This window comes from Aristolochia californica, unplaced genomic scaffold (genome assembly GCF_029961685.1).
Source record: "Aristolochia californica isolate CCGP_79_NKW_82.1479 unplaced genomic scaffold, dmAriCali1.0.hap1 SCAF_6, whole genome shotgun sequence".
Classification (NCBI taxonomy): domain Eukaryota; kingdom Viridiplantae; phylum Streptophyta; class Magnoliopsida; order Piperales; family Aristolochiaceae; genus Aristolochia; species Aristolochia californica.
In genome coordinates this window covers 44,660,631-44,672,517 of record NW_027182257.1, presented here as the reverse complement: position 1 = coordinate 44,672,517, position 11,887 = coordinate 44,660,631, and the positions used below count along the sequence as shown (strand labels likewise).

Genomic DNA, 11,887 nt, shown 5'->3' with positions numbered 1-11,887 from the left:
AACCCATTTGACTCAGAAAATCAGGGTCCCGATTTGATTCCTGAATCCAAGTGAAAAACCATGCGTAATCACTCATTAAAAATTGGCGGTGCCAAATCACAAATCCCTTTAGAAGAAGAGGTCTTTCAACGGAAATGAAGGGGTTCAGTGAAGGGCTTCCTTGGAAGTGGAGCTGTGCTGAACGCGGCCCTCATCTGTAAACAGTGTTCCTCATTAACTCCTAAGTTTGGTTAAGTGAAAAAATCAATCCCGTTTCAGATCTAAAGGAATTGATAGTTTTCACCCTCGGCTGTTTTTCAGTTCCGAAAGCAACTCATGTTTCGAATTCTCGTTAGCCATCAACTCCCGCAAAGCTGACAACTTTCTTCTTTGCTCTTTTCCCGAATCGTTAGGCTTCTCCTTGGTTCTTCTTTAGGGTTTTGAGATCTTAAAGCCTCCAATGGGGGTCGTGATCGAGACCCATTTTTGGGAACCGAGTATCTCATTTTATCTCTTTCTTTTCGCTGCTTGTTTCTCGTCCATTTTGTTTCGATCTCACTTTGAAAATTCCACACGAAGTAATCCCGTGATTGACTCGACACCGGCGTCGTTTTTCCGATTTCAGAGACGTTTCTTATTTGTTTATGCTATTTGTTCAGGTGAGTCCCTGATATTGCCTGAATTCTTAAAATGTATATGTTTCAATTTAGCGGAATGTGAGACTGAGTTCACATTCGGCTCATTTTGATGAGTTTCTGTTTTTCTAGTACTTTAAAGATCTTGTTTTTTTTTTTATATAAAAAAAAAAAAAACTCTTCCTGTCTACTTTGACGCCGGCGCGGTTTATTACCTCCGTTGATCTCTTTTACACTAATGAAGGAGCTCAAATTTAGATCATGAATTGGATTCTGATATGTTTGTTTTATTGTTTCCTAGTAAATCTTGTTGTTTTAGTAAATGATGGTTGTTAATGCACTTCCATCTTTTCATGGTACAGTTGTAGGGGGGCTTCATTCTGTTTTTGGAGAAGTTGAGTTTAGCTTTTATGGATTCAACAGAGAGCAGATGGTGACTGCTCTCGCCATAGGATGTGTTGCAGCACTTTTCGCGGGTACTTTCTTGGGCGTATTTTCTGACTTCATGTAAGTTGATAACTGGGTTGCTTTATTTAAACTATTTCACGGATGGTTTACTAGATAAGCTTTTATTGTGTTTTCAAATTGCAAGTAGGTTGTCTAAACAATTTTAGAGGTGACAAAGTCTCAGTTTGAAGTTGAATTACATCACTTAAGACTTTCAAAAGGATTGATTGATTACACATTTAAAGTAAAATCAAGGTTGCAAAGCCAATTTTAAAAATATTATATGGTTCCTGAAAGTGATATATATTTGCAGAGGTCATAACAAGACATGTGTGCTATTCTGCCTTCTGCATCTATTTGCGGGCATCTTGAAGAGTTTTACCCGACACCCAAGTATTATTATCCCAAATGTCTGTCTAGCTATTGCGTCTTCTATATTTGGTTTCAGCTTTGAATCCTGGATGGTAGTGGAACATGAGAAGGTTTGGATTTTCATACTACACTTTACTTCCTCCTTACTATCATGAAACTCTCTGTATTTACCCATGATTTCTTCCTTTGCAGTTAGGCTATAGACAGGATTTATTGGTCGACTCATTTTGGTTAATGACCTTTTCTGAATCTGCATCTCTTATTGGAAGCCAAGCATTAGCAAATTTATTAGTGACTCGGGATTCTCAAAAAGGGGTGGCCTTCCCATCCTTTGTAGCTGCTATTTTGGCAATAGTATGTGTTATTTATGTCAGTAGATGGTGGAGTGGGATCGTGCCTGCATCTAGCATCAGCAATTATAAAATGGTTTTTTCTGCATGTATTCTTAGGGGTAAGTTTTGTGTGTTATATTTGTTGACATCATATCAATGTTCAGTTCCTATCTGTTCAACAAATAATCTTCCAAAAGCTTTAAGTTTCTAGATGGTTTTGGCAACATTATGATCGGGTCTGTTAAATACTCTTAAGATTTTATCAGCATCTTTTGAGCCCTTGGTGGTTGTTGATCCTAACCACTCAAGAGAGCTGCTCAATTACTCTATTGCTAGTTTACTTAGCTGGCTTTGGTGAAGAAACTAGAGTCAGTTCTTGATGGTGTGAAAGGTAGACCAACTCAATTAGAATAGCAAAATGTTTCGAAGGGATAGGCTTGGCCTAGATGTTTTTTGGCCTGTTCCCAGATAAAGCCAGACATAGGCCTAGTTTATTTCATGCCTCCAACCAACCGGCTACAGTATTTTCAAAGCATCCGTAAGTATTTTCCTGCCGACCACAATTTTTTCTTCTTATCAGATGTCACAGCTGCCGACCTTTGTTCTACTCTTACTTCATCATTCTTCTTTTTTATGTTGAGTTAGTGATGACCATAACCTCTGGATTAGAGGTTTCTTGCTTTCAAATAGTAATCATAAGCTACGGAAATTACTGGTGACACTTTCCAGTGTTCTCATTGATGAGTACTGATGTAAACGAGTGATATTAAATCAAAGTCAGTTTTTATGCTCCATTTGTTTGGAGATGTATTGTCATTAGGAAAAAGGAAATATTGCAAACAGCTCTTATGGGCAGGAAATGGTGGCTTTATAGGCAGGCAATATGGCTCTTAATGTGCACCTCACTATATAGGGTCCTTATTCATTACTAAATGGGTTTGGTTAGTCCCTTGCATCTTTTATCACTGCTGAATAACTAATGCCAAATCATTTTGATCTAGATACCATTGAATGACCATTCTACATAAAAAGCTACTTGATATACCTGTTATTACCTAGGAATCGCCAATTTTTTAAATTATTATTTGAAATGCATTGGTTTATGTAGTATTGATGTCAAATTCTTGTTATCTCTTTAATTCAGTATACCAAAACAGGCTAGGGTGGTTAAACTTAGTCTCTTTTGGCTGAGTTGTTGGTTTGGTTGATCCAGTCCGGATGTCACTATCCCTGACCTCAGATGTGGTTAACTTGTTTAACATTTATGGGCACTGTTTCTCAGATGCCTTGTGCTTGGTGTTGGTTAAAATGACAGTTGTGTTTGGATAAAGCTCTTAGTATTCAACAGGCACTTAAGCTGCATTTTTTTTGTATGTTCTTGTAGAAACTAGAAGTTTACATGCTTTCTGTTTTATCTTTGTGGCAGATAAAAGGATATGGTTACTGTGCTGGGCACAAGCATGCCTTGAATTTTCTGTGAAAATTTTCTGGATATTTTGGGCCCCGATGATAGTGGTATGTTCACATGATCATTCGTCAATATGTTTGTGTTGTATGAAAAATATGCTTAGAAGATGTGGGGAACTCTGACAACACTCCCTTAAACAAATAAGCAGTCTTGCACTTCAATGAAAACCTTAATATTTGTTCAAGTTCATGTTTTAAAAATGTTTAACTGATCCACTCATTTGAATTATCATATCTTATTGAAGTGTTACTTCTTTTATTTCATGATTTTTAGTTCCTCTCCATGGTAGGAGTAGCTTGGTTGACCTGGTTATGTTGTGATTGCAGGCAGATGGACGAGAAATTCATTTATCGTTGATATACCCTTGTTTATTGGGTGCAAAGATGTTAGGCAGCACAGCATGCCCATGGTTCCTCAATGGGCCACTTTGGACAACCGTGGAGGACTTGCTTGCAGCTGCATTTACCACTGCTAGCCTGGCCTTATTTGTGATAGCCCATGATTATCAGGTAGTACAGATATCATGAAGAGCACTGGCAAGGTAAACATAATTTTAACCTATCTAATATGACAACTTTGCAGGAAATTAAGTTCTTAGTGGCAGTGTTTTGCATCTTCCTGGCCTGTGTTGGCCTGATTTCACCTTCTCTAGCAAGAATGAGGACTATGTAAGATAAAATCTTTTTATTACATCTCTACTTGTTATTATTGTTTTACTCGTTTAACGGTACATTTATCGGATTGAAACTCTTAATGCATTGACTCCTTTGCCAGGCTTGTACCCAATGAACTGCGTGCAGGGATGATGAGTTTATCTTCTGTACCTGCTAATGCAGCACTTTTACTTGTACTGATACAGGTTCGTTTATCTCACCATGACCACTAATAAACCTGAAATTTAGATAAGATAGAAGTTTTTTTTTGGACTGAGCCAAGGTGCTTGGAGCTGGTGTATTTAGTTACAGATTGCGGATTCCGCAGGCTCATGCTATGCACCCCAGCTGGGTCAGGCATTCACTATTTTGAGTCTCCTTGAGTAGAAAGTCCAGACACTTCAGACCCTGGTTGAGGCTAATAATTTTTTGACACTCTTTTATCAAACCCTAATTTCAATATGATTTCCCAAATTGGCTGATGCATCTCCGATTAGATTGCTGTTAAGTGGTTTAATAAATTGGCTTAACAGGATAAAATCCAATCTATCTTTTATGTTCAAATTTGACTCATGGCTGAATTTAATGACTCTTCGGTCAAAGAACCGGATTCTATGGTTTTGTATGAAGACACGAGTTTTAACCCAAAATGGCTAACCTTTGGTTTTGAACCTTGTTCAGAATGGCCGGCATCGGAACCTCAGCAACAGTTCTATAATGGCAGTCTCAGCGCTTGGTCTTTCAACTGCTGCAATTTGTATTTATTTGTTGAAACGTTGGACGAAACAGCACCAAGAATGGCATAAGCTGTGAATTTTCTCTTTCATCCAGAGGCGCATGAGTGCCCATTGGAAATCTGGTGTAAAATTTTTTTGTTCGATCAAGACGGTTAAAGTGAAAGCTGACAAGTCTATGCGCATGCCAGAATCAGGAAAGCGTACGTGTCGAGGTAATTCACAGCTTAAAATCAAATGATACAGGGTTGATTTATTCTCATCATCCTGAAAAATGGCCAAATGACTGTTGATCCCTGATTTCTAATATTATTACCCTTTTTTCCTTTTTTAACATCATAACCAAAAACCCCATATTTTAAATTTTAGAATTTTTTAATACTAGTTCTACATCTGATAGGTGGAAGGTGAGGTCCACCCACATTTCCTCTAGGGGTGGTATTGCTTAGTTGATCTGAATACTTCGAACTCAAATTCAATTTCGAGCTTAAAATTAGAATCGAATTCTAGCCTAAAAATTTTAACCGAATTTAAGATGGAGTTTGAGCCAAATTTGAGTTTTAACTTACATTTAAACTATAAAAAATAAAAAAATAAAAAAAAAAGAGGGTTTGGCTTGTACAAACGGGATTGACAGCAAATGTTCTTCAAGGTGCCACATGCATTAACATCAAACAGTATGATCTCGATCCATATTAGCAGAAGTTTCCCTGAAAATTCGATCTAAAGTACCAGAAGCAAGGACGAGCAACATTTACAGTTGAATCTAGTAGCAAGTTAAAGAACCACATCAGGTTAAGAACCACAGTTGACATTATTGCTTGCAGTCTAAAAACCTTTTAAACCCGTTCAAATGTTGCATACTCTGCAACTTTACACAAATTACCTGTTATAGGTTATCCCATCCTTTACTACAAAATGAATACATATCAAAGGTTAATAATCAGATGTAAGAAGGGAAGAGACTATTCTTTTCTTTTGTTTTTTATTTCTTTTAGTAGTGTACACACTATTGTAAATTGATCAATGGGTCCACCTCCAAAATGCATAGACAACAATAATTGTCGTCACCATACCAGCATAAGCAATCCACTTATCAAGTCGATGTCTTCTTTCTATTAACTTCAACACTGAGTTTGAAAGACCAACTGTGTTCAGTACGTCCAATGCTTTTCTCTGAGCTCTCTGTAAGACAGAAGAAAAACCAAATATGAGGTGAACAAAAAACATAAACAAACCCTGCATGAAGAAGTCTAAATAAGTCAATAGTAACTGGACCACCACTTGCTTCGAGTTCTTTTTCTTTTCTTTTTTTCCAAACCAAAATGTTAGAGTGATCAAAACAAAATCATAATACCAGAACCAACAAGGTAACCCAGGTCAACCAAGTTTAACCTATAGCTCATATCATCAAACATCATTATTATATATAAAATTTGATAAATAAAAATCATCACCAGAGGGTGAGCCTCCCTCCAATCATTATGCAGACTTCGGCACGTCAAAGTAACCACCAAAACCAAGTTGGCCAACCGGGTTTTGACTGGTTCCCAGGTTTTAGTTTTATCAACAAGGGTTTGATCCAATATTGTCATACGTGATCCAGAAAGCATTCTGTAATTTTATTATTTGCAATAGATTCGAAGTATGTTTAACCTGGATAAGTTCATCAGTCAATTGGTAGATTCTGGTCATATGATAAAAGTGCCTGGTAGAACTGCCTCCTTTGGCAGGGTGTGGTGCAGCACACAAGAATATATATCTACATAAAGACGATTGAAAAACAAAAGAAAGCAGTTCACAAGTAAAAATTTGTAACTACCTTCAAGTAATCTCTTTGTTCTGCATATTTGCCAATGCCAAGGATGGCCACTCCAGTAGCATAAGCATCATCAATCATCCTAGATGAGTTTTGTGCTGACTGCATAGCTTGAGCTTCCTCATCAAATATTCTCAAAACATGAGCAGATTCTCCATTCTATGGCAAAACAAAAAGGAAAAAAATCAGTAAATCATCAAGAACAAGAATATGAACTGCTCAGCACATCAAAATCAAATTCCAACATAAGGAAATACAGGTTCGAGATCTTTCAAGATGCTATGTGCACTAATATATTACTCATTGAATACACACATGTACTTAGACACACTAAAGCTGCACAACCTCAAAGAATGCAATAATGCCTAGGCTATTCCAACTTTGCAAGTATCTACCGTTTGAAGTGAGCACTCCATGGAAATACGAATCAGTTCAATCTGAAGAAGCAAGTCAAGACTGAATTACAGAAAATTGAAGCCCAATCTCCTGGACAGCCTACATACCGCATTCAAAATTGTTCTGGTAATATTTTTTTTGTCAATGGCATGCTGTACTATTCATTAGTTTCCTTGCTACTGATCAGCATTTGCAATAACAGTAGCTGGTGCTGGGGTGCATTCCTATCTATTTCTTGTGGTATACATTACATTAAGTGAACATCTAATATCTCGTTCTTCTTATTTTCGCCAAGTTTCAACAAGAAAAAAATAACTCATACAGCCACGCCCTATTTCTATCTTAAACTTATAAATAAATAAATAAAACAGCAATCCTTTGAGCCTTTTTCTAAGTTCAGTTTTCTAACAGTCAACCATGAGTTTTTCATACTAAATCCAGATTTGTCAAGGAAAAATGGAAGAGACAAGAACGCTACAAGTAATCAAACTAGTTTACATATCATGTTGTTGTATATCACAACAATAATTAAACAGGTTTGAGAAAGACACTACATACAGCTCTTTCAAATAATTCTGCCCTCTCCTTAGCTTCTTGCATCCGTTTCTGGCTACAGATTAAAATTTTATCCAGGCTTCCTTTCAAGGAATCAACCTCTTCTACAATGCGCTCAACCTTCCTGTACATGTTGAAGTTGATTTAATAGAAAATATAAAAAAGCATACTCGGACCAGGGTGTCTACCATATTACCAAACAATTAAATGGCAATAGAGTGCTTAAAATAACTTAGATGATTTGAGGTCCACTTAGATAAAGAATCTCCATGTTTCTAATTCAATATGCCGCCCAGAAAAGCTCCCACGTGTTTCCTAATCCAAGCACAATTTTTTCCCACATTTTTTCTTTCAGTCCGTTCTAGAAGCTTTAATCTCAAGAACCCTAAGTTACAAGAAACAAAAGCATAAGGTTGTAGCAGAAGTATCAAAAGAACTCACTTTAGTGAAATTGGAACAAAAGTAACAGTCCCTTTCTTCATCAAATCAGATAATTGTGAATCTCCATTTCAGGGATAAGAAGTAACAAACCAAAATAAACAATGTGCCACGAACAATATAAGAAACCTAGGCATTCGGTATTCAAAATAACATACAATATAATCCAACAGATATTCAGCCCGTCACCAGGATTGCACAAACCTAATTAACAAAAGGGTAAACTACAAAATAAAAAGTTCAAAAAACAAAATACTACATGCTTCACCGCAAATAATCTACATTGAGGCATCATGCTGTCCAATGTTAAAAGTCTATCATATCAATCCATTATTTGCAATAAATAAAATAAAATAAGAGGACTCAATAAATAACCTCTCATAAAATTAGTACTCGGATCACATACACTCCATTCCGTCCTCAAAAATCGACAAAAGAATAAGAATTCAAATGTAAAAACTTATGCACCTTCTCCAGAGATCCCGCTGGCCTTTAACACCAACGGATCGCCACAACCGATCCATTTCGACACAGAGAGATTGGATCTGAGCAACATCTCTTGTGATGCAGACCGCAAGGTCGGTCGAATCCACAGCTTTAGAAGAAGAGTCATTATAAGAAGAATTAAGACGCTCAAGCCTCTCCACGCCATCTCGCACTCGGATGAGAATCCGCATCGAGCTCTGGTACATTTCCGACAAAGTAGTCCCTCCGCCTTCCATTTCGACGCGATGGGAGCGTTTCGTTTGTCGGTGAAAATATTATGTAACAGAAAGAAAGTGGAAGAGAGGACATATTTTAAGGACATGGAAAAGATATTTCCCATATTTTTAGAAATTATTTTTTTGTTTTAAATTTATAATAAACTATTAAATATTTTCCGGTTTGGTGTGGTTGTCCTTGGGGGTGGCATCTAGCGGAGCCGAGCCAGTTGTTCGAACCGAGTTTTATTTAAATATTTCGAGTCGAGCTTCGAGCCGAGCCTCATCTCGAGCCTAAAATTATTATCGAGCTCGAGCCCATTGAGTTCGAGTCAAGCTTCAAGCCGAACTCGAGCCTAAACATACATTTAAAACTTTTCAAAAAATATATATCAAATAAAATATATATAAAATCATGCATACATTTTACATAAAATTGGGCATAACCTATATATATAATACATGTATAAGATTGGGCATACTTAAAATTAAGCATAATCTATATATATAATACCTATATAAAATTCGACATGATCTCTATATAAAATTGGGCATAATCAACATACATAATACCTGCATAAATACTCTATAAAATTATTTATATATTCCATAAATACTCCAATAAATTATTTATACATTCCATAAAATACTCCGATAAATTGTTTATATATTCCATAAAATAGTCTAAACAATCCATACACTGCATAATATTATAAATAAATTCCATACAATAATCAAACACAACAAAATTAAATGAAATATCACTATCAATTTACAATTACCCAAATAAAAACTATAGATCCATTATAAATTTACAAACTATAGTTATTTCTATTTATGTTAGAAAATAATATACATCCTTGATTGAGCAAAATCTCCATCTATGACAAAAACAAAAAAATAAAATTATTTATTGTCAGATAAAAAAATACTCTTCCACTAGTAGTTACTTAATGTCATTAAAAATATTAAAATTACCATGATGAGAAAAACATGAAAAATCATGTAGCTGGTAGCATTATCTTTACACTATTCTTCTTAGACTGTAATCATAAACCAAAATTTTAATAAATAAAACTAAAAAATATCGTAATAAATAATTAATCAAAGAAATTCACCTTTTGATTTTTCTTTATACCGCGAAGAGTCCGAAACCAACCAGTGCCACAAATCAAAGTTTGAAATGTATTTGGTACCAAGGAAGAACTATACGAGTCTATTACTTTACCACAAGCACTAAATAATGACTTCGAAGTTACTGTGGATATGAGAATTATAAAGGGGGTTAGTCAACAAACTTAAAATTTGAAGCTCATCTTCATCTCCTGCTTCAAATTCATTTCCTCTACATGAATTTCAATTTCAAACTTGGTATTAGTTTGGACAAGTTCATATACATCGGAAAATAGTTTCCAGTGTTAGTATCCCAAAATAAGAAAAATATAAAAAAAAAGAAAATGAGTAACTTATAATAGTATACTTAATTAAAACATAATATTTAAACCCCAAATTAGGTAAAACAAACATGATTACAACACAAATAAGTAATTTAATGTATAATTAATATATTAATTAATTAAATTAGATATTATATTATTTATTGATTGTTGTTTATTATACATTAATACAATAATTACGTGAGCCAATTAAGTGCACAAGATTAATTATAAAAAATAAAAAAATAAACAGAAAAATTTGATCAACTGCTAACTTTAACACATTATATTTTTACGTATTAGGATTTGCAAGTTTTTTTTTTATATATAAAAACCACACGTGTGAAACTCGCATGTGTGAACTGCACGTGCGAGTTCGCACGAATGCGAGTTCGCACGAGGGAGGAAAATAATCTCCCCTCCTTTCTCCGAACTTTAGGTATCCGGGGGTTCCCGTTCCGGCGAGAGCGGTGGCCGGCTAATTTGACGGTGGCGGCAGGCGGTGGTAGGGGGTGACGATGACGAGAGAGGGTCCAGAGCAGCCGCTCTAGTTGGGTTACGACGAGGTGAGAGCGACGCTACGAGAGTCGACGGCGACAACGATGAGAGGCAGAGAAGGCGACGAGTGGGGGGAAGGATTAGGTGCGGCGGCGGCGGCAGAGGGAGAAGGGAGATGGAGGCCGAGAGAGGCAATTTCGGAGGAAAAAGAGAGAAGGGAAGGAGAAGATGAAGAGAGAGAGGGCGAGAGAGAGACCGAAAAAAAAATTCGGGAGAGAAGAGAGCGAGGGCGGGAGAGAGACCTCCGATCCCGCCGCTCGTTAAATTAACGAGTCGGCTCGCGAGCCGACGAGCCGAACCTGGCTCTGTTCGAGCTCGGCTTATTAACCTAAACGAGCCCATTTTTTAGTTCGAGTTCGACCCATAATACTGGTCGACCCTATCACGCGCAGGTGCACTCATTACGCAATTTAATTTAATTTTTGGGCTTTTTACTAAATTACCCATTTTTAAAAAATTATTTTGATAAATAACGTCGTTACCAACTAGGTGACACATAAACTTTGACTAATTAAATAGACACATCAACTACAATGTTACTATTTTATCATATCAAGGCTAAATAAGATGATGCTATTAATATATTTTTTATTACCTGATTTTTAAAATCAAAAATTTTTTATTCATAAAAAATTATATTCATAAATTTGATTTTTAAATTCAAAAAACAAATTATTCAATTTTTTTGTCATTTAATGATGTAACATCTTATTTGGCTGTGATGGGTCAGAATGGTAATATGGTAGTCGATGGGTCTATCTACTCACAGTGGAATCAAAGCTTACGTGGGTTTATCAGTATTATTTGGCTACTAATGGGTCAGAATAGTAATATAGCAGTCGATGGGTCTATCTGCTCACACACAGTAGAATCAAAGCTTACGTGGATTTATCAGTAGAATCAAAGCTTACGTGGGTTTATCACACACAGTAGAATCAAAGCTTACGTGGGTTTATCAGTAGAATCAAAGCTTACGTGGGTCTATCAGTACAATCAAAGCTTACATAGGTCTATCTATTTACACAATACAATCAAAACCTACGTATCACTTTTGATAGTATAGTGGACAGGCAAAATTAGGTATTTTTCAAAATAAATTCAAAGTTACGATATTTATTGAAATAAGTTTTTTTAAAATGGGTAATTTGGTAAAAAACCCTTAATTTTTTTCTTTATGTATTCCAAAGAGAATTTAGTTAATAAATTTTTTCTCATAAAATAATATATTTTTATTAAAAAAATACCTAACTTCACAAAAAAATAATTATCAAAATTAAAAAAATTACTAATTTTTTTTATTTTTTGACTTTCCACGTATATCCAAACAAAAAAATATATATTTCTCATTTCCACTAGAGATTTGT

General features: G+C 35.6%; 2 protein-coding genes across 2 annotated transcripts; one reads left to right on the top strand and one right to left on the bottom strand.

Annotated features, from left to right (window-relative positions):
• Positions 1-153: 153 nt before the first annotated feature.
• LOC137934799 (uncharacterized) lies at positions 154-4,948 on the top strand. Its single transcript, XM_068779329.1, has 9 exons — positions 154-638; positions 977-1,121; positions 1,375-1,543; positions 1,626-1,884; positions 3,192-3,280; positions 3,560-3,742; positions 3,816-3,901; positions 4,008-4,092; positions 4,568-4,948. The coding sequence occupies exons 1-9, from the start codon at positions 440-442 to the stop codon at positions 4,697-4,699; spliced, it is 1,347 nt and encodes a 448-aa protein (XP_068635430.1). The 5' UTR covers positions 154-439; the 3' UTR covers positions 4,700-4,948.
• Positions 4,949-5,428: 480 nt separating this feature from the next.
• Positions 5,429-8,574, bottom strand: LOC137934853 (membrin-11-like). The gene is made up of 4 exons (XM_068779403.1): positions 8,297-8,574; positions 7,394-7,514; positions 6,443-6,598; positions 5,429-5,805 (listed from the first exon to the last, which is right to left on the bottom strand). The coding sequence occupies exons 1-4, from the start codon at positions 8,548-8,550 to the stop codon at positions 5,644-5,646; spliced, it is 693 nt and encodes a 230-aa protein (XP_068635504.1). The 5' UTR covers positions 8,551-8,574; the 3' UTR covers positions 5,429-5,643.
• Positions 8,575-11,887: the final 3,313 nt, after the last annotated feature.